Source organism: Podarcis cretensis (genome assembly GCF_951804945.1).
Source record: "Podarcis cretensis genome assembly, chromosome: 5".
In the NCBI taxonomy this organism is placed as follows: Eukaryota; Metazoa; Chordata; class Lepidosauria; order Squamata; family Lacertidae; genus Podarcis; species Podarcis cretensis.
This window is the reverse complement of record NC_137174.1, coordinates 61,802,657-61,823,085: the sequence shown is the minus strand read 5'-3', so window position 1 is coordinate 61,823,085 and position 20,429 is coordinate 61,802,657. Positions and strand designations below refer to the sequence as shown.

The 20,429-nt window shown below is 43.2% G+C and overlaps 1 protein-coding gene across 5 annotated transcripts; it reads left to right on the top strand.

The window, feature by feature from the left end:
• Positions 1 to 88: 88 nt before the first annotated feature.
• Positions 89 to 19,471, top strand: ATG16L1 (autophagy related 16 like 1). 5 transcript variants are annotated; one of them, XM_079976861.1, is made up of 20 exons: positions 89 to 299; positions 459 to 665; positions 1,028 to 1,121; positions 2,571 to 2,676; positions 3,546 to 3,619; positions 4,748 to 4,999; positions 5,957 to 6,022; positions 7,229 to 7,315; positions 8,691 to 8,747; positions 8,949 to 8,996; positions 9,738 to 9,840; positions 10,928 to 11,033; positions 11,897 to 11,967; positions 13,093 to 13,164; positions 14,541 to 14,661; positions 15,137 to 15,242; positions 15,886 to 16,035; positions 16,380 to 16,427; positions 17,543 to 17,644; positions 18,039 to 19,471. In XM_079976861.1, the coding sequence occupies exons 2-20, from the start codon at positions 551 to 553 to the stop codon at positions 18,130 to 18,132; spliced, it is 1,872 nt and encodes a 623-aa protein (XP_079832987.1). In that variant the 5' UTR covers positions 89 to 299; positions 459 to 550; the 3' UTR covers positions 18,133 to 19,471. The 5 variants fall into 5 exon arrangements, with proteins under 5 accessions (XP_079832987.1, XP_079832986.1, XP_079832989.1 ...); XM_079976860.1 differs by having other exon boundaries at positions 90 to 249; XM_079976863.1 differs by lacking the exon at positions 8,691 to 8,747 and having other exon boundaries at positions 90 to 249.
• The last annotated feature ends 958 nt before the right edge of the window (positions 19,472 to 20,429 follow it).

Genomic DNA, 20,429 nt, shown 5'->3' with positions numbered 1-20,429 from the left:
CGGCGGGATGACGCTGCTAATGGCGCTGAAGTGGTCAGTCAGGCGCAGCGAACTAGGATGCTGACGTCATTAAGTTGTGACTCCGGGGTGGAAGGTCCCTCTTGACGCTATACGACCGGGACCGACAGAGCGCCTGCGGAAAGTTGCCGTGGGGCTGGATGGAGGCTGCGGCCCGGGGGAAGAATGGCGAAGGGCCCCTGCAGAGGAGGGAAGCTCCGCGGCTGCGCCATTTCTCCTCAGTAGCCGGCGGTGAGCTCTTCGCCCGTCCCTCTCCTGCGGGCCGCCCCAGTCAGCTCAGGGTAGCTGGACGCCTCCCTTTCCCCTCCATGCTTTCCCCAGCCCATCCCGCCGCCTTCTCCTGGTGCTTCCTGTTCGCTTTTCCTTTTCTCTCTTTTCCTTGAACCGACCGCCGCGCCCGCTTGATTCATTTTCTCCTCTGCTGGCTGCTTGTTTCGTAGGGCTCGTCGTTTCGCTTTCATAGAGCCCCTCGCAGGGGGGGAAGGTGTTGCCAGGCCGGCGGCTCAACTCTTGGGGAGGCTGATAAGGCAAGATGTCTTCTGGACTCAGGGCAGCGAGCCTCCCCGCCTGGAAGCGGCACATCCTGGACGAACTGAGGCGACGGGACCGGCTGCAAAGACAGGCCTTTGAAGAGATTATCTTGCAGTGTAAGTAAGGGTTTTGGTGGCTGTTTGAAAGTCTCCAGCTTAGCCCCAACAACACACATTGTTCAAAACTTACTGCCCAACCAAATGATTGTGTGTGAGAGGCCATAGTGTGTGAGGAACGTTATTCTTCCGGGATTGTAAACATCTTGTAGTCTGGGTGGGAGTCTCTTGAAATTTTCTTAGTCAGATTGAAGTAGCCAGCCTGCTTTAATGGCATTATACTTATAACAGCATGTATGGAGAACATTGCTTTTATAATGTTGTTTCCCACTGCAAAGGTTATAGTAACTAAAACATTATCATCTTATTGCTGGATTGTAAAACTGGTGGTTTCTTTTGTTTTTAACTGAACTCCTCATTAGATAACAAGCTCCTGGAGAAGTCAGATTTCCATTCAGTGCTGGCTGACAAGCTACAAGTGGAAAAATATGACTTGCCAAGCCGGCATGAGATCAGGTACTTGCTGAATCAGTACAAGTGATGGTTACTGTGTCTGGTGTTGTTCCCTTTCCAGCAACGATGGCTATTTGTCATAATGGCTATGTACTGCTTCCAGTATTAGTGAGAGAGTGCTGTTGCATGCATGTCCTTCTAGGGCTTCCCCATAGACCTCTGGCTGATCACACTGAATGCAGAATGTTGGAATTGATGGGTGTTTGGTCTGATGCAGCAAGGCTTTTATGTTCTTAATATATGAATATATTTTAGCTCTCTTGTACAGTGGTGCCCGGCAAGACGAATGCCTCGCAAGATGGAAAACCCGCTAGACGAAAGGGTTTTCCGTTTTGGAGGTGCTTCGCAAAACGAATTTCCTATGGGCTTGCTTCGCAAGACGAAAATGTCTTGCGAGTTCCTGCGGGTTTTTTTTCCTTTCCCCCCCTTTTTCTAAGCCGCTTATCAGCTGATCCGCTAAGCCGCTTAACAGCTGATCCGCTAAGCCGTTTAACAGCTGACCCGCTGAGCCGCTTAACAGCTGATCCGCTAAGCCGCTAATAGCGCTAAGCCGCTAATGGGCTTGCTTCGCAAGACGAAAAAACCGCAAGACGAAGAGACTCGCGGAACAGATTCTTTTCATCTTGCAAGGCACCACTGTATAGCAGTTATTAAAACTACAGTTATACCTCGAGTTGAAGTTGCTTCAGCTGAGTGTTTTTGGGTTGTGCTCTGTGGCGACCCGGAAGTAATGGAGTGCGTTACTTCCGAGTTTTGCCACTTGCGCATGCGCAGACGCTCAAAATGACGCGAATCATGACGCGCAGATGCAAGTTGCATTCGCTTCAGGATGCGAACGGGGATCAGGAACAGATCCTGTTTGCATCCAGAGGTACCACTGTACAGTTAAGAACTGCTATAATGCTTATTGTCTGATCCCTGCACATATTTTCTGGGATGTAACTCCTCAATACCATTGGGCTTACTCCCAAGGAAGGGTACATATTATTTAATATCCAGTGATAGAAATGATATGCTAAATGTGTTGGTAATACTAGGTTTTTGAAAAGTTTAGCTAGTAAGATTTTGAGCCATATAGGATTATCTATAGGGTATAAAGAGAGAATGGATGTTCACTATATCTGCAGGAACTGCGGGCATTTATCTTGGAGATCAATTCACCCATAGCTAAAATGGTCAACAAAGTACATAAAATCACTGGTGTACCGAACAGGAAAAAAGAAAATCTTGATATGGAGATACGGTGCTCTGCTTATGTAATCTAAGTTCTACATTGAAACATTAATTTTACTCTTTTAAATGAAGTGAAATATGTTAAATATAGGGATAGCCATTTGAAACGATAATTTTGATGGAAAAATGGATTATGGAAATTGGATAAAAAGTGGTTTGAAATGCTTTGTGAATTAAAAACTGAGAATTTTTCTTTTCTCATCCTCTGGGAAATTCCAGTCCAGGACATGATGGTGCAAGGAATGATTCTCACATGCAAGAAATAGCCCAGCTTAGAATTAAGCATCAAGAGGAGCTGACAGAGCTGCACAAGAAACGTGGCGAGGTTAGGAGCACCCATTTTATCCATGTGTAACATTTCAATACTGTTCTTTTGCAGTGGTACCAGAGTAATTATAGGTTTACTGTGGGATTCAGAAGTTTGAAAACTGATCTCCAAAAGGGGATTTTAATAAGCTTTTCTTATCGTGCTTTGTGCCCAGAAGGTTAGTCTTTATGTTCCTTAATTGTGTCATGTACTTCAGATGAGGTGTGTCTTAACTTATGTACAGTAGAACCTCGTTTTCAAACGTAATCCATTCCGGAAGACCATTCAACTTCCGAAACATTCTAAAACTGAAAGCGGAAGCCTTAGTTCAATAGGGAAACTCAAAACGGAAGCCACGTCAGACATTTGGGTTCCCAAAAACATTCGAAACCAAAGCATTTACTGCCAGGTATTTGGTGTTCGAGAGCCAAAGCATTCGAAAACGGAGCTGTTTGAGAACCAAGGTTTGACTGTATACTAATACTGTAACATTGGTTAATAATGACGCAGGTATCTCTTCAAGGAAAAACAATAAAGACACTTAGGTTGTATTCAGCTAACATTTACTCAGAGTAGACCCATTGAAATCAACAGACCTAAGTCATCGTTATTACTTTTGGTAGATGTACTCTAAGTAAAAGTTAGTTAAATGCAACTCTTTGGGTCTAGCAGATATGCTATTCCATATGTTTTCAAAGACTAGAGTAAATATTTAATAAATAATAGTAAGATTTCAGCATGCATGAAATGTTATGCTAAGTTGTCAGGTATATGTATACTTGGGTGTTCAGGAAACAATTGAAACACTGAGGTTAGAGGAAAATCAAACACAAAAAGTAGACTGTATTAATAGTTGCTTTCCCTCAGTAATGTAGTTTCCTTCACAGTTGGCCCAGTCTGTGATTGACCTGAAAAACCAAATACAACAGAAGGACAGTGAGATGCAAACGAATAATACAAAGTGAGTAGAACCCATTTACTACTTAAAGAATTTGATTTTGGTGCTGGATGCCAATTTTTGGTTGAATTCTCATTATAACTGAGTGTCTTTGCCCACTTTAGGCTGGTGCACATGCTCTGCCCTTTCCTGGGGAAGCCAGACCTGGCTGTGGTAACACATGCCTTGGTTACACTGGATTATTGAAAAGTGCTTTACATATGGCTACTGTTAAGAGTATTCAGATGCTTCAGTAGTCCAGAATGTGGCAGCAAGGAGGCTGGTGGGTGGGTGACCTTGGTATCTTACTACACCTGCCTTGCATAGCCGGCACTTGCTACCATTTTGCTTCTGGGCTCAATTAAAAGTGTTGGTGACTACTTTTAGGGCCTTAAATGTCTTGGGTCCATCATAAGTGAAGGGACTGACTTATTTTGTACTCACCTGCCTGTTGTAAGAACAGGTGAAGAAGCCCTTATTTATACCCCACATCAGAATCACGGTTTGTAATAACGTCAGAGGGTTTTCTCAGTGGCCACACCAACTTTGTGGAGCATTTTGCCCTCGTGAAATTTGGATGCCCACCTCTTCTGCTATCACTGGTGGGTGAATATCTTTTTATTCTGACATGTTTTTGCCCTGACAGGTAGCTGGTGGCTTTTTTTGCTTTATCTGCCTGCCTGCCTGCCTGCCTGTTTTTATTTCCTTCGGTTTTGTTATACTATTTAAGTGATCTTTAAGTGTAGTGAGCTACCTGAGTCATGTTTAAGCTTTAGCCTGGGGTAAAGTAAAGGTAAAGGGATCCCTGACTATTAGGTCCAGTCATGACCGACTCTGGGGTTGTGGCACTCATCTCGCTTTATTGGCCGAGGGAGCCGGCTTACAGCTTCCAGGTCATGTGGCCAGCATGACTAAGCCACTTCTGGCAAACCAGAGCAGCACACGGAAACGCCGTTTACCTTCCCGCCTTATCTACTTGCACTTTGACGTGTTTTTGAACTGCTAGGTTGGCAGGAGCAGGGACCAAGCAATGGGCGCTCACCCCATTGCAGGGATTCGAACCGCCGACCTTCTGATTGGCAAGTCCTAGGCTCTGTGGTTTAACCCACAGCGCCACCTAAATAATAAATATATGGGTTGCCTCTCTTAAAGGATTGTAGAATATTTGCAGAAGATATCTGAACTAGAGACAGAGTGCCAGGACCTGCGGAACAAGCTACAAGATCTTGAAAGAGCCAACCAGACTCTTAAGGATGAGTATGATGCACTCCAGATTACCTTTACTGCCCTTGAGGAAAAACTGAGAAAAACTACGGAAGATAACCAAGAGTTGGTAACACGCTGGATGGCAGAGAAAGCTCAAGAAGCTAATCGGCTCAATGCAGAAAATGAGAAAGATTCCAGGTATACCAGCAAGTTAAAACCTTTGAGTTGAGCTTAAATATGCAATAAAAGCCCCTCCCCAAAATTTATTTTCCTCAAATGTTATCCCCATCTTTTCTGGGTGAACATAGAAACTCTGCTTCTCTGTGTGTAGATCTCAGTATTTTTTCCAGTAAACCTGGCCACTTAACGACTCAGTGCATCCTGGCGAAGGGCATTTTTTGAGATTGAAGTTGATCTGAATGTAGAGCAATTTAAGAATGGTTTATGTAATACAGCTTGTGTCTGTTCAATTGCTCCTCACTAGCCTTATTTGCATGCGTGCTTGTAATGCTAATCTTGTCTCCTGAGTGAAAGCATTAGGTGAAGTTTGGGGCTGGGTACCATCTGATGACACCCAGTTGTTTTTCTTTGTGCCATCTGAGTCAGGGAAGGCTATGTGAATACTGAACTGATGTCTGGGCACTGTAATGGGATGGAGGTGGGGCAACAAACTGAGACTGAATCCTTGTCGGTTGGTGATTCTCATGTCCCAGAATTGGGCAGGTGACCTTCTGAAAATGGGATTGAACTCTACCTGAAAGAGCAAGTGTGTAGGTTGGGTGCATCCTTGGTTCTAGCTATGTCACTGGTGGTACACGTGGTTTCAGTTGCTTGGAGTACTTTTTATTTGTTTATTTAAACAATTTCTATGACACTTAACTACAAACATATTGAGTGGTACATAGAGATACAATGCAAAAAATTGTGAACATCGGCTGAGCCTCCTTTGGGAGAGAATTCGAAAGGTAGTAGAAGTCAATATGATATAGAGATATTTATTGAAGCACTTCTTGGTGATTGTGCTGAACTCAGTAAGACGGTTGGGATTTCAGCCTCTAATTATTGGACCTTTGATATTTTTGAATCATTTGCACACTCCTTCAGAGAATGTCAGCCAGTGACAGGATTTCTTAGCATTTTTGTTTTCCCTCATAGAAGACGGCAAGCCAAGCTTCAGAAGGAACTAGCAGAAGCTGCAAAGGAGCCACTGCCAATTGAACAGTAAGTCTTCCCTCACCTCATTCTTCCCTAATGTCTACATGTGCCAGTCCTAGAAAGCAGACACAGACCCCACAATGAACATTACTGGTCTGTTCAAGCTTTGAATGTTCTTCATTAAATTTTGACTATAGCACTTTGAAGTGTGCGGTCAAGTGGGGGAAGAGGTTCTTAATTTTATCTGTAAGAGAACGGAGGAATGCAAAATAAGTTCACAACTTTTAAGTTGGCAATGTTGCATTACTTGATTGTAGAAATGGATAAGATAGATAAGAGATGGGAAGGGTTTCCCTGTGAGATCAGGAAACTGGAGGTCCCTGCATTGTGAGCATTAGGGAATGCAGTGGGGGACCAGCAAAAAAGGAAGCCGGTGAGCTGTTACTGTGGTGCGTCTCCTCCTTCAGCAGCCTCTTCGGAAACAAGAAATTTTCCACTACATCAGGGGTTCTTAACCTGTGGTCCATGCACACCTCTGAACCCCCAGCCAACCATTCTGGGCTATCCTTGGCTTGCTGATTTGAGAGAATTCACAAGGCAGTGGTCGGGAAGACACCTCAAGCTTCCACATCAAATTCAATTTCCTACTTTCCTGGAAAGTAACAAGCTGCTGTTAGTTTATACTTAATACATTTTTTTTAAAACAACAACAACAACAACAACCTACAATAAAAAATATTTTAAAATATTGATCTAAATTACTAGTATGTGAAAGCTGATCAGTTCTGTGCTTGAGGTTACGTTGACTTAGAGTCCAAATTTGCTTTCTCTCATTTTCTTTTATTATCCCTGGAGTGCACAAAAATCACACTTTGTAAAATGTAAACAATGTATGCAGGCTCAGCTTGAATTTTTAAAGGCAAAATTTGACTGAAAAGAATGGGTAGAATCCCACCTTACTTAGATCCTCAAGGCAGCTTAGGTTTGGATTGGGCAAAACCAATGCTTCACAGTAAAAATACTCTAAAAATCAACAGGTAATAAAAACAAAAAAGCAAATAAAACATCAGTGGCAAAACTCTCCTTACTGTTAGGCTAATTAATTCCTTAGTGCGCATAAAGAAGGTGTCTGTAAAAGTGCACTTTCCCTTTAGCCATATAAGGAAGCAAGCTTATGAATTCTGTTGAGAGGGCATGGAGTTGCTTAGCCCAAATGCCTGAATGTCCTTCAACTCTCAAATGATTCAAAAAAGGCACGGTCCTGTCCTCCAGGGATGACGATATTGAAGTGCTGGCGGATGAAACCTCTGACCCTGCTGATGAGACATCTCCGGTGCGCGCTGTCAATCGAACAGCCAGGTAAGAAGAATGGGGATAAAATAATGGATCCCCCGCCCTGACCCACAAGAAGCTAATAAAGAATTCCAAGGGTGGGGGGAGGAATTGCACATATCCTTAATGGTGTAGCGGTTTGAGAACTGCTGCTATTGTATCCTGAAAGGGAAAATACTTTTGAGAGAGTTGTTATTTCCAGTATGGATGTATTTGTGATTTCTTGGCTAACAAATGCCAGCATCTGAGGAAGCAATGAATGTACTTGAGTATATTGCCTATGCAGTCCCTGTTGGGTTGGAGTTCTGTGTTCCCATTCATTTCATTGGGAAAAGGTCCTGTGAACTATGCCCATGCCATTCAAAATGTCAGTAGTTATGAAGCCCTGTGAAGTATCAGAATTGTTTTTAGTATGAGTGACCTCTCACTTTTTCACAGAACCTTTTTTAGCTAGGAAGATCTCTTTTTTTAAACAATATCATTATACTTTAATGGAAGTATCCCAGAACTACCATTTCCTGACTTGTAAGTTCTCCCAGGAAAACAGAGTGTGAGCAGCTGCTGCCTTGTTTTCCACAAATTCCCTTTGCCATGCTGGTTCTTGTTCCTGGAACTGGAGGGAGCACTGCAGCGCTAATGCAAGGGAGGCCAAGAGCTGGCGGTATGGTCAGGTCTGTGGTCCTGTTCCAGTGAAGAGGAGGCATGATGTGGAGCTGTTGCAGACAGTTCTTCTCTTGACTGAAAGGACCATGGCACAGCTACCTAAATTGGCTCTCACAGCTTTGGAGAGCTGTAATTAACCCATCACTCTGTGTCTGGGTGTGGCAAAGCCCTGTAATAGTGGCAGCAACTGCAGGTGGAAGGGAAGTAGGAAGCAGGCTGGCTTTAAGTATTTGGAAGACTGATAGACAGAGTGATGGAGACAGATCTTTATCTCCCCCACCCTTAGTGGGCCAAGGCTCTTACCACAATTTTTATTTTAAAAATCCTTTTCTTATGAAGCTACTCTTCCAGTTTCATATTCGGCTATGAAAATATTTCTGTATAAGCTCCTCTTGTGGATCATAACCGCCTGATTGCTTTGTTTAGCTCTGAAACTTATTTCTTAATACAAATTCTTAATTTTATTCTCAAAGTCTAAATGGCTTAAACCTCTGTAAGGTGCCTCCTCTTCCTGCTGTTAGGCCAACATGAATTGCACTCAATTCATAATTGGTGGTGCGAGCATTTTTATTTCTTCAGTTCCAACGTGGTGACTTTTTTGACTGTCCTGAATTTGAATTTCCTGCTTGAAGTTGGGGTTCAAGGAGAAATGCTCTCCTTGTTGCATGCTGTGGGCTATGTGTGTTTTTGATCTCTGCTTGAACAACAAGATTTAAATCTGTCCTCCCCTCCTCTTTAGTAAGCGACACTCCCAGCCAGCTGGAGGCCTTCTGGACTCTATCACTAATATATTTGGGTAGGTTAGAATACATTCGCCTCTTTTGTTACATATCAGTACAATATGCACCGATATTACAGTGATGCAAGGATTGCAAACAGTTGTCCTTATCTCAGCCTTTTTTTCTAGCTTCTGCCTCCCTGCCCCCTTTTTTTCTTTTGTTTTCAACTTCCTGTTCCTTACATCTGCTGTGTGCTGACCTCTGATCTTTCCCTCCAGTCTGTCTGAGTCTCCCCTTTTGGGACATCACTCTTCTGATACTGCCAGGTGAAAATTCGCTTGAAATTATTCACACTTAATCCAGCATGTGAGTGAGGGATGTTGAAGTAACTGCCTTGTTTTGATGTTGTTAACTGTAGCAGTGAAAAGACTTCCCTGTTAAAAGGTGCACTTTACCCTCTTAGATGAGGGCTGGGTTAAAAGCAAGAGCAAAATTAATTGCTAAGTTAACTGTAGTTGCAATGACTGTGCTGTGGCCTTTCATTGTAGTCCTTCCTGCACTGAGCTGAGCATCCGTGTCTAGGTGTAGAAATGCAATGTGAGCTTTAGACTGAGGAGTATATACCTTTGCAATTCAGTGGGATTTACTTTATATGGGAGAAAAATAAACATTTCTTTAAAATAAATTGAAAAGCTGCAGGAGCTTGTCTTAGCAGTGATCTTTGAATTGATTAGTTTTAACTCAGGACTCCATAAGGCTGCTGTAATGTTGGTGAGCCCATCCCCAGGCCAACATCAATCTCAAGTTACCATGCCATCCATCAGGTCCACGGGAGAAGCCAGTTGCAAAGATTATAGCAGCCAGGGGAGTCCCAACCATGCAAAGCCATCTCTGTGGGTGTAACCACCCAACTGCTGTTATACCTGAATCGGGCTGAAGTTTCTCTGCCCCTTCCCTCCCATTCTTACCCTATTGTGTAGTCGGGATCATCTCCTTGCCTATAATTTGAAGACAGAGGTGGTTCCCACCTGTGCCTAACTATATGCATTGGTTGTGCCCTTTCTCAGGAGACGCTCTTTAACCTCATGCCCCACCCCTCAAGATAACGTGGAGGCACATCCAGGCGCAGGCAAAGAGGTGCGAGTCCCTACCACCGCTCTGTGTGTCTTTGTAAGTATATTTGAGAGACATTATCTTTAGATGTAGAACTTGGTAGCTTAACTTCTAGGTAAATCTGTTTTTTGTTTACTGATGTCGTCATTATGTAATTGTAACCATTTATGTAGATGTCCCTCTCTTGCTTTCACATCTTCACTCACCGTGCTTGCAGTGGTGAGTGTCCTACCATCCGCTGGTGAGCCCGACCTGTTCCAGCCTGCCTTCTCACAACTTTGGAGCAGCAGAAGTGGGAGGGAATCCCTGACCCCTTCCCAGCTCCAAGATTGGGAGGAAGGCTAGAGGTTAACCTGGCTGCTGTGCAAAACAGGCCTGGAGCCTAGGAGAGGAGCCAAGTAATTGCCCATGGCAGAGGGAGAGGCAGGGTCCCGATGCCCACAATAATTGACTTGGCTGACAAGGGGAGCCCGAAATTGGGCCCCGGTTTTAGAGTTTTCTAAAACAAGTCACAAACTCGTTCATTAATAGATATTTTGCTGAGGTCAGTGATGATGTCATAAATCTCTGATTGCACTGGTGAATTGCACACCCACTACTTTCTCAGCTCCCAGCAGCTTTCTGCTTTCTGTCTCCCATCCACACTTTAGTAATGCTGTGAGGTGTTACGAGGCTGCTGACAATATGCGGATAAAGTCAGTGCATGCTGCCAAAGTGTAAGCGGCTTGGCGCCGACTGCTATCTGACAAAATGAGCCAAGGAGCCGGTAGTTTTGGGATGTGTCTTAATGTGCATGATCTTTAGTTTTCAAGCTGAGACCTCGTGATTGTGAATGGTGAGAGGAGAAATACGTTCCATCTAAAATATAATGGGCAAGAGTCCCCTAACCATCTTAGTTGGTTGAGAGACCACAGCCATTGTTCTAGGGATGTTTATTCTAGAGATCTGGTTGTTATACTGTATATGCTTGCTTTCATGTAGTTGAAATCAAACAGGAAAATAGTAGTTTTGACAAATGATCCACTTGGTGTTACACTGTGTGAGTGTGGTTCATGCTTCAAGCTTGCAGTATCTCTTGTAGGCTGGAGTGTCTCTTGATACCATCTATAACTGTTCATGTCCTGTTTCTTTTCCATCCCCCTAGGATGCGCACGATGGGGAGGTGAATGCGGTGCAGTTCAGCCCTGGCTCCCGGTTACTGGCAACAGGAGGCCTGGACCGGAGAGTCAAACTCTGGGAAGTTTGTGGAGGTAAGTTCCTTAAATAGGTACAAATGAGCTTCCTCCTAAGATTGATCCCATAGTTGACATCTTCAAAATAATTGTGAAGATCTGCAGCTACAGTGCAGAACATTTGAAAGAGCCATTCTCATATGGTGACTAGGATGTTGGGTTTGGATGTAGGAAACTCATCTTCAATTCCCCACTCAGCTGTGATGATAAATGTCTTCTCCAGAACTGTTTGCTCCTCAGAGAAGGGAGAACGCATCATTCCAGTGGGACAGTATTTGCTTTGGATGCAAGAGGTTCCAGGTTTGGTCCCAAACATTTCTAGTGAAAAGGCTATTGGGTACCAGAACTGGGAAAGAGTGTCTGTCTGTGTTGTCTGTCTTTCTATCTGTCTCTTTGACCAAGACTCTGAAGAGTCACTGTCAGTCAGACAGTGGACCAGTAAGCCAGGAGTAGTAGTCTGTCTTGTTTGCAGATCAGCTTCCTATCGCCAAGAAAATGTATACAACTTACAGTTGTATGTCACTGATCCTGAAATATCAGATCTGTGTCTTTTCATTATGATGTTGCTTTTTTCAAATACTTTCCTTCAATATCTCTATAACAACATCAGAAATCATCCCAAAGTATCCCTCCATAATGATACATGACTTGATAAATTGATTTATTGTGATGGTTTGATATTTTTTCAGGCCATTTTTTTGTGTATTTTTGTTGAACCCTGCCCTGACATTTCTTTGAATGAAGAACTAGTTTTAAATCCTCTAAGAAAATAATGAAATGAAATAAATACATGTTACTCTTGCTTTTGGCTGAATGAAATAGACATGGGTTCAATCTTTTTCCTGCCTCCTAACTCTTGTTTCTTTTTTCTTGCACCACAGAAAAGTGTGAACTTAAAGGCTCTCTATCTGGCAGTAATGCAGGGATTACAAGCATAGAGTTTGATAGTGCGGTGAGTATTTATTATAGCCCTTTTTTTTTGCAACTGTTTCCCACCGCACTTCCCAAACCATGTCTCTGAAGTAAGCAAAAAAGAGATAAGGGAGGAAATGCCACAATCGTCCAGAAATAGGTACAAAATTAGAGCCATTCTGCACTGATTAATACTGTCCTTTTCGTAAGATTGACTTGCTTGTGCATTTTGTATATAACATGCACTGATTTTTTGCCAAGGTATGAAATGTCACAGTTTCATAACTTGTGAGGCACATGGCATAAGTCTCTGCTTCTTTTGAGATCTAACAGTGTTTTGCTGAGGTCAGTGATGAACAGTAAAAGGTCTGATTTGCCCAGTGGTTTTGCCTCCTTTACCATCGCAGCTCCCAGCATTTTCTCTTCCATCATATTCTAGACATGCTATGATTGGGAGAGTATTTGCTGATAAATAGAGATACGTTCAGTTTGTGTTACTCTAGAGCACTGGGTAGACGTGACTGACATTGTTATCCAACATAAACAGATAATGGAGTTTTTGAGGTAATGGAGCCACTTTATGGGTATATGATCTCAAATTTTTAGCTGAGACCTCTTTTGCAGCAAAACATCTTTCTCAAGAGCTCTTGTCAAGTTATCAGCTGCGGCAGGAAGAAAGTGGGAGAAGGAATGGGGTGGGACGGGACACTAAGTGTGAAAAGTAGTAGATGAGTAAAGAAAATTGGGTGAGAGGTTCTTTAACTTCAGGCAAGAAGGTGAAACAGAAAGCAGCTTAAAGACAATACAGAATCTTAATGATAAGGGTACTCACTGTCTCAGCATCAAAAGGGAGGACAGTAAGAGACCTAATGGGAGGTCAAGAAGAAGTAGCAGGATGTGGCAGTGATCTGAAATAAGATGGCGACAGACGGATGCAATATTCCTTTGATGCAGATGACCACGCTGGTGGTAGTGGTTCTAGAAAACATTGCTACAACAATGAGAGAACCAGGTGCCCTCCAGTTGGTGGTGGACCAGCGTGGACAGTGGGTTAGGTCGCCTGGAAGTTGTAGTCCATACAACATCTGCAAGACCAGAGGTTCCCCATCCTTGTTGTAGAAGAAGAAAGATCATATTGAAAGAGTTTAAAATTGTGTTTCCCCAGGGTTCTTATTTATTAGCCGCTTCAAATGACTTTGCCAGTAGGATCTGGACCGTGGATGATCATCGGTTACGGGTGAGTATCTTTTCCCCACAGGTGTGGCATGTATGCCTGCTTCTCACTTGTCTTCTAAATATAAAAAAGGGTTAGAAATTTGTAGGGATGTGCTGCAGGATTTTAACTGCAGCTCTTGACACCTTTCAAAATTGAGTGGCTCGTTAATCTCTTTTCCGCTTTTACTTACAAAGAGCTCTTACAGTTAACCTGGCAGGTGCAGATTGCTGATACAGGTAAAATGTACTGTTTGAGAGATCAGCAAACCAGGAGAGGTTCTGAAGGAGAACCTTCCTGAGAAATTTTTATACTTTGCAGAATTTTGCTTAACATTAATATTAAAACACTGCTGAAGAATGATATTGGTGGAAGCAGACCAGTTCTAGGTTGGTGAACAGATAAAAGTAGCGTATTTCTCCTTTGCATTTTGAAGTTGATGTTTGTAAGCATAAAGACACATTTCACGTTCATCTCTTTCACTCTCTAGTTTGCTCCCTCTCTGCCATGCAAACTGCGTGCAGATGGTCCAGCTTCCAGCAACTCCAGTTCAAAATCTTCTAGGATAGGATAGGTTAGCTGCAGTAGCCTCCACTGTTAGTTGGAGTTGACAGTAGACTAGAGGCTCGAAGGGACCCAGTAGAAGGAGCTTCATTTAACTGTAAATACTAATATGTGTGAACTTGGGGGAGGGGGGAAGGCCTCAAGATTCTAGGAATTGCTTCCCTGAAAGACTGTGACTCTATGCTAGAGCACCTACCTTGCATGCAGAAGGGCCTGAGTTCCATCCCCAGCAAGTCCTGGTAGGGCTGGAGAAGTTTCTTGCTTGAAACCCTGGAATGCTGCAGCTAGTCAGTGTAGACAGTACTATGCTAGATAGACGAATGGTCTGACTTGATATAAGGCAAATTTTTTTGTTTTGACTATGGCAGACCAACATGGCTACCTATCTGTAATTGGTATAAGGCAGTTCCCTATGGATCAGACAAAAGTCTAGTTAGACTAGTATTCCATCTCCAAAGATGGCCAGCCATATATCTCTGGGAAGCAGGACAAAGTGGTGAAAGCCATCTCCTGTTGCATATCCCTGGCACCAGGTAATTTGGGATATACTCCCACTGAACGCTGAGTTTCCATTTAGCAACCATGGCTCATAGGCCTACCCTCTATGGTTGCTGACACCTTACCCAACTAAGAGATGCAGATGCGGTCTGCTATACAGCAGGTGCTTGGCAAATCAGCACTTGGCACACCAAACTAGGATTGTTTAGATCTCAAACTAGGTTTGAGTCTAGGTAACATTTTCAGAGTTCTGTTCTTGCTCAATGGTTGGATGGCATGGCTTGAGAGAGCAACTGTTGCAAAGCCTTTTCACTAATAGGATGTCAATCTCTTTCTAGCACACGCTCACGGGGCACAGTGGAAAAGTCTTGTCGGCCAAATTCCTATTGGACAATGCACGCATTGTATCTGGGAGTCACGACAGAACCCTCAAACTGTGGGACCTGCGCAGCAAAGTCTGTAAGGAAGCTATTCCACGTATACAATAGCAGTTCCCTTGTTTTTTGTGTGTCTCGCATGTGTTGAAGGGCACAAGAGCAAAACTTTTATTGACTTGTTATTTCTCAAAAGTGTACAAGCTTGGTACTGATCACCCTTCTATTAAGATTTTGATATGCACTTGGAATCAAAACTAGTTTGTTCTACCATGTTGTATTACCATAATGCTCAGCAAGAGGGCACCACATTATCATTCTGCTTGAGATTCTTGTGACAGCGTGAGGTTGCTCACAACGTCTTTGGAGCTACTTTGCTTGTGATTAGAGGGGTTAACATGGGGCTGGCATTCTTACTGGTCAGTCACAGTTCTAGTGAAATTGGATTAAGACAATAATTGTGTTTGGTGCATGAGTGATGGGTTCAACTGTTTTTTTGCTGAGAGAAGAGTATGGTTGGAGTGTGGGGGTTATAGTTGTTGTTGTCTTCTTCTTTTAAGGTATAAAAACAGTGTTTGCTGGCTCCAGCTGCAATGATCTGGTCTGCACAGAACAGTGTGTGATGAGTGGACACTTCGACAAGAAAATTCGCTTTTGGGATATTAGGTAAGTTTGAGATGGAGGATGCGCTGGGGTAAGGGGACATTGAAAAGGCCCTCTGACTTAGCTTTGGTTCATTTGTAACGGGCAGCGTGATCAGTGAAGTTCCGCTGCTTCCAGGGCATGGGAGATTCCTTGAGCTGTGATTTATGCAGATAGTTCAGACTGCACAGTTCCCTGCAGGATGTTGCACAGCTGTGTCTGAGTTGTTATTAATGCATGAAAAGGAGGTGATAATTTTTATTGAAAACAACATGAGCTAGGGAATGAACCCTTGGAAAATAGATGAGTTTTTCTGGAATTCTCCAAGAAAATTCATAGATGCTGAGCCAATTCTGAATCAAACTGATATGAGCTCACCTACCACTACTTAAAATACTCCTCTGCATGCATGAAGATTAGAAATATGATTGCCTTTAAATTCTTGCTCACATGCTTGGAAAAACTAATTCTGTTTCAGACTGCAAGTGGTACAGCACAGAATTTAACTAATCCTGTGTATAGCATGTGAACCATGATATCTGGTTTCCATCCCTTATTATAGTATGCTGCTGCTAACTAGTGAGGCTTTGCATTCTCATATGCCTGGGAGCACCGAGCAAAGCACTCTTAAAAGAAGTGCTAACTCTTGTCACCTTCTGTTTTTTAGAACTGAGTGTGTGGTACGGGAAATGGAGTTGCTTGGTAGGATTACAGCTCTAGATCTCAACCCAGAGAGAACAGAACTCCTCACCTGTTCACGAGATGACCTGTTGAAGATTATTGATCTCAGAGTCAGTGCTGTCAAACAGACTTTCAGGTGAGTACTGCTTTACAAGTGGGTTGTGGAGTTATAAGCCTGCTGTATGTGTAGTGTTGCTACTAGGACTGCAGGGTTAGCCATGATGATAACTGGCAAAGGTAGTAAGTAGGCTAGTCTGGTCCTGGAAAACCTCTATTTTGTACATCTCATACTAATATAGAAGCTTGTTAAATCCAGGAGGGATCCAGGTTTGTGTATCTAAGGGGTGTTGTGAGGAGTGCTCTTGTTGTTGGGTTATTAATATTTGCGTCTGTAGAGATGAAATGTCAATTATTTCATAGCTGCCCTGAAAGTAAAATGTGAAAGATAGAGTTTTATTTACCTTTTTTTTTTCCTTCCAGTGCTCAAGGGTTTAAATGTGGGTCTGATTGGAACAGAGCTGTATTCAGGTAAGCAGTAGTGTTAGTTGAACTACAGGGCACTTGAGAGGGATGTGTGATACTTTCCATTTTATGCACTCAAGATCCTCTTTATTAAAAGTAATGTTGCATTTCATGTCCAAGTAACCAGAGTTCCAAAATAGTTTTTTATTCTAAGAATTAAGTTATCCAGTTTTAGCTTCAGAACTTTAACATCCTTGTGTGAATGTTACTATTTTTGCACATGCTGCTTACTGGGTTCTGCATAGTGAAAGATCTGATCAATGGGTGGTGGTGGTGATGATTGTTGTTGTTGTTGTTTATTTGCACCCCACCCATCTGACAGGGTTGCCCCAGCCACTCTGGGCAGCTTCTAGCATATATAAAAACATAATAAAACTTATTAGCAAAAGTGGAGAGATGAACTTGGTACTCTCCCTTCAAGGTAGATAAGGAGTTCTGTGCGTGTATGAAGCTTTGGTCTCAAGATTCTGTTCCCACCGATTAGTAAGAAGAGATTTTAGGTTGAGTGTCTCATTAAACTGGACTAATTTTCCTGAAAAAAATTATGAATTCTAGAGCCCCTAAGCTAGCTTGCAGTGCTGGTGAGTGGAGCACACTCTTTATGGTGCTCTAGACAGGAAGAAAGTAATTTAGCATCAACTCTTTATTGCATTGCAACTAAATGTGTGCTTTCCCCCACTTCCCCAAGCTGACAGAAGGGGTGTCCCCATCATTCTATTCCTTTATGACACTTTGCCACCTGGCTAGACAAGCAGCTGTTCTACCATAGTCATGTTGCCGGGTGGAAATTTGGAAATAGTGCAGATTAATTGCCAAATATCTGCAACATGGCCACCTTTCATCTACTGCAGTTTTTGTTGAATAATTTGTGTTGACACCACTACTATAGTCCTTTCTGACTCTCTGAAGAGAGTCTTGTTTAGTTTATGACTTCAAAGCTCTAGTTTAAACTATGGCTATTGTGCTGCATTTCTGGGAGTCTTTGGGTGGGCGGGCTTACATAGTGATTTTGCATTATGAGCACAGTATAAATCAGTGGTGGAGGCCAGTTATCTTGACAAAAAGGTAAATAAATGAATCTTTTTCTGCTCTTTCCCTGAACCAAACTCATGATTCTTCAGCCCTGATGGAAATTATGTGGCGGCTGGCTCAGCAGACGGGTCACTCTATATTTGGAATGTGCTTACTGGGAAAGTGGAGAGGGTACTCTCCAAGCATCACAGGTGAGGCAAGATGATGCTGTCAGAATGCCAGAGATCTTGTGTGATGGTGAGGTAGTTATATAGAAGCCTGTAAGCTGAAGTTTAATGCTCCCTCAGTGATTGGTTTAATGACTAAGGCAACAATCCTAACCCCACTTACCTGGAAGTAAGCCCCATCTAATTCAGTAGGACTTAAATCTGAGTAGACTTGGTTAGGATCATCCCGTAATTCAGTGTATCATTGGTATGCATTGAGATTAAGAAATGACATCCGAGCAAACTTGAGTGGCTCAAGTAAGTTGCAGCACACGCTTTTAAAAAATGAATCAGCTGAGACTGAATAGCATTTCTTGCTTTAACCTGGACTCTGAGTGTATTCCGCAATCTAATAAACTGATTTCATGCTTCGTTTCAGCAACTCAATCAATGCTGTGGCATGGTCACCATCTGGAGCCCATGTGGTCAGTGTGGACAAAGGAAACAAGGCTGTGCTGTGGTCTGAATTTTGACATGAAAGCACAAAAACCAGCATGCCAAAAACCTGCATGGGAGGGCAGTGGTCCGCATCTGTCTGGACAGGGCAGAAGTCCACTGCCTAACTTCAGGCAAAAGTCTTTTGCTAAACACAAAAGTTTGGGTCTGGGAAAGAGCTGCTGATGCATCAGCCAAGGAAGAAAACCCCTTCCCATCGAAAGTACGTTGCTAGCATTCAGCCTCCGTCAAGGATTGACTTCATTGGGTGGAGTCATTTAAGATGTATCATCTGTGCATTGGAAAGAGTTTCCACACCAGACAGCAATGCCAAACAATTCCTTAATTTCCAGTGGCGCTTCAAGCTCTGGAGTGTTCTAGCAGAGTTCCTGTTTGTCCTGATGTTATGCATTACTGTCACCTGTGTTCTCTTCTGTGGGCTGGCTTAAGATGCGATGTGAAGGATCCTGAAACATAGGAAGGGTAGGGGCTCGGCTGTAATCTCACGTGAACAAGCCCATGACATTGGCAGTTGCGTCGAGGGAGACACTAGCATTTACTAAATCACAGCGCCCTGTATCATCTTAACTTGCCATTGAGGGAATTGTCTGTTCTAGGGTTGTTGTTTTTTCAGAGATGCTGCATCCTCCAAAGGCTTTCCAGGTGGCAGTGGAACAGAAGCATTTTAATGTGACCCAGTTTGTATTGGGTTTTAATTGTGAGCTAGAATGATAAGCGCTGCTGCTGTGATGAAGAATGTACAACTAGCAAGACTTCAGCACCAAAACCAAATACACAGTTACTTCTGCTGTCCTCCTTGTATTGGAGCCTCTTGAGTGCAGAGGAGCAAAGGTGGGGGGATAGAGCCCTGAATGTAAACGTCCTGGTGCTGGCAAATCCAGATCACTTGCCGCTGAGAAAATGTGCAATATTCTTCCTGTGTTCGAGCTCTCTCTCTCTCTCTTTCTCTCTCTTCTCTGCCATGGAGCAGGGTGGTTGGCTTGTGCCCTCGGCATTCAAATGCACAATATGGTTTGGGGAGGGGCTAGCTTGTGGCACTGAACATTGATGCAGCCAAACACTTTTTCCACATCCAGTGGGCTGTGAGACAAGCCACCAGCATTTAATTGCCTTTTAATTTGCACTTTATAATTTTGCTTCCTTCCTAAGCTTGTTTTTGTAGGGAAGTATTTGTATTGAATGGCAGAGGTGAGCAGGAATTATTCATGTCCAGGGTTTTTGCCAGGGGACCCCTCTTGTTTTGACAACTTCTGCAGAGGAAAACAGGACACGGGACAAAAATCTTATTTATTGTATTAATCCGCCCACTAGTACTTGACCGGTTATAAATAAACCTGTGTCCTGCTTCTAAATCCACGCTGCTTTCCCTTTCTTCTGTTATCCAGTTTGGGTAGGGGAAGTGTAGAAAATTATCTGAACAGATGGCAGAAGGCTTTCTCTTAAATATTGTGGCTTGCAAATCTGTGGTGGGATACCATGGTGGTGGGAAGCAAGAAACTCTTTACATGTGGGCTCTGCTTGTTGCTGCTGACCGTTGTGTCAAGCTGCTGTTGGAAGGTGGTGGAGGCAGAAGAAGGGATGACTCAGGTAATTTTCACCTGAACGTAACAGCCTAGCTAAGCATTCTACCCAGGAATCTGTTTGTAAGGAGGTCAAATGAGTTTTTCGTTTCATACTGCAAAGGGGGAAGTTCATATCACAGCTTGCAGAGGTTTAGCATCCTTTCAGTGTAGTCTTGCACACATTGTGGCTCTTTTTAATTTCTCTCCCTCCTGTCTACACAGCTGATATTTAAAAATTTAACTAATTCGTGACATAGTTCAGGTCTACTGGAACAGACAATTTCACACACAGAGCCTGGAGCACCTTCCCTTGATCCAAACCTCCACAACCTCTTGTCTACGAATTGGAGTACAGCAGGTTTCCATAGCAAAGCTGCCAAATTATTTTCACATCCTCTTCCAAGGACCATCATCATGGCAGCATCCAGAGTAAAAGCTGCTCGCTGCAAAAAAAAAAAAAAAAAAAAAGGTTGAGCTGGTCTGTAAGCGAGGTTGGTGGTCACCTGAACGGTGTCTTCTCACAGCAGCAGTTCCATATGCAACAGTGGCTAGGAGTGAAGAGAGTTAAACCTGGTAGAATTAAACCCTCCAGGTTGAGGAAGGGCTAGGAGCAGCGGGGGAACAAAGTTCATGCTGTGGACTTCCACAGTGTGACTCCTTTGTTTTTTCACCTGCTTAACAGGCTGCCTGTTTCTTTTTCCATTGTGCACAGAGCCCTTAGCGGCTGTGCAGTAGTAAAGAGAATGCCAGTC

What these genes read in the sequence shown, in the direction of transcription:
- ATG16L1 (XM_079976861.1), top strand. Translation starts at nt 551, where the DNA reads ATGTCTTCTGGACTCAGGGCAGCGAGCCTCCCCGCCTGGAAGCGGCAC. An exon ending in TCTATCACTAATATATTTGG is followed by an intron (nt 8,748 to 8,948) that starts GTAGGTTAGAAT and finishes CTTTCCCTCCAG; the next exon opens with TCTGTCTGAGTCTCCCCTTT. An exon ending in TGGAACAGAGCTGTATTCAG is followed by an intron (nt 16,428 to 17,542) that starts GTAAGCAGTAGT and finishes ATGATTCTTCAG; the next exon opens with CCCTGATGGAAATTATGTGG.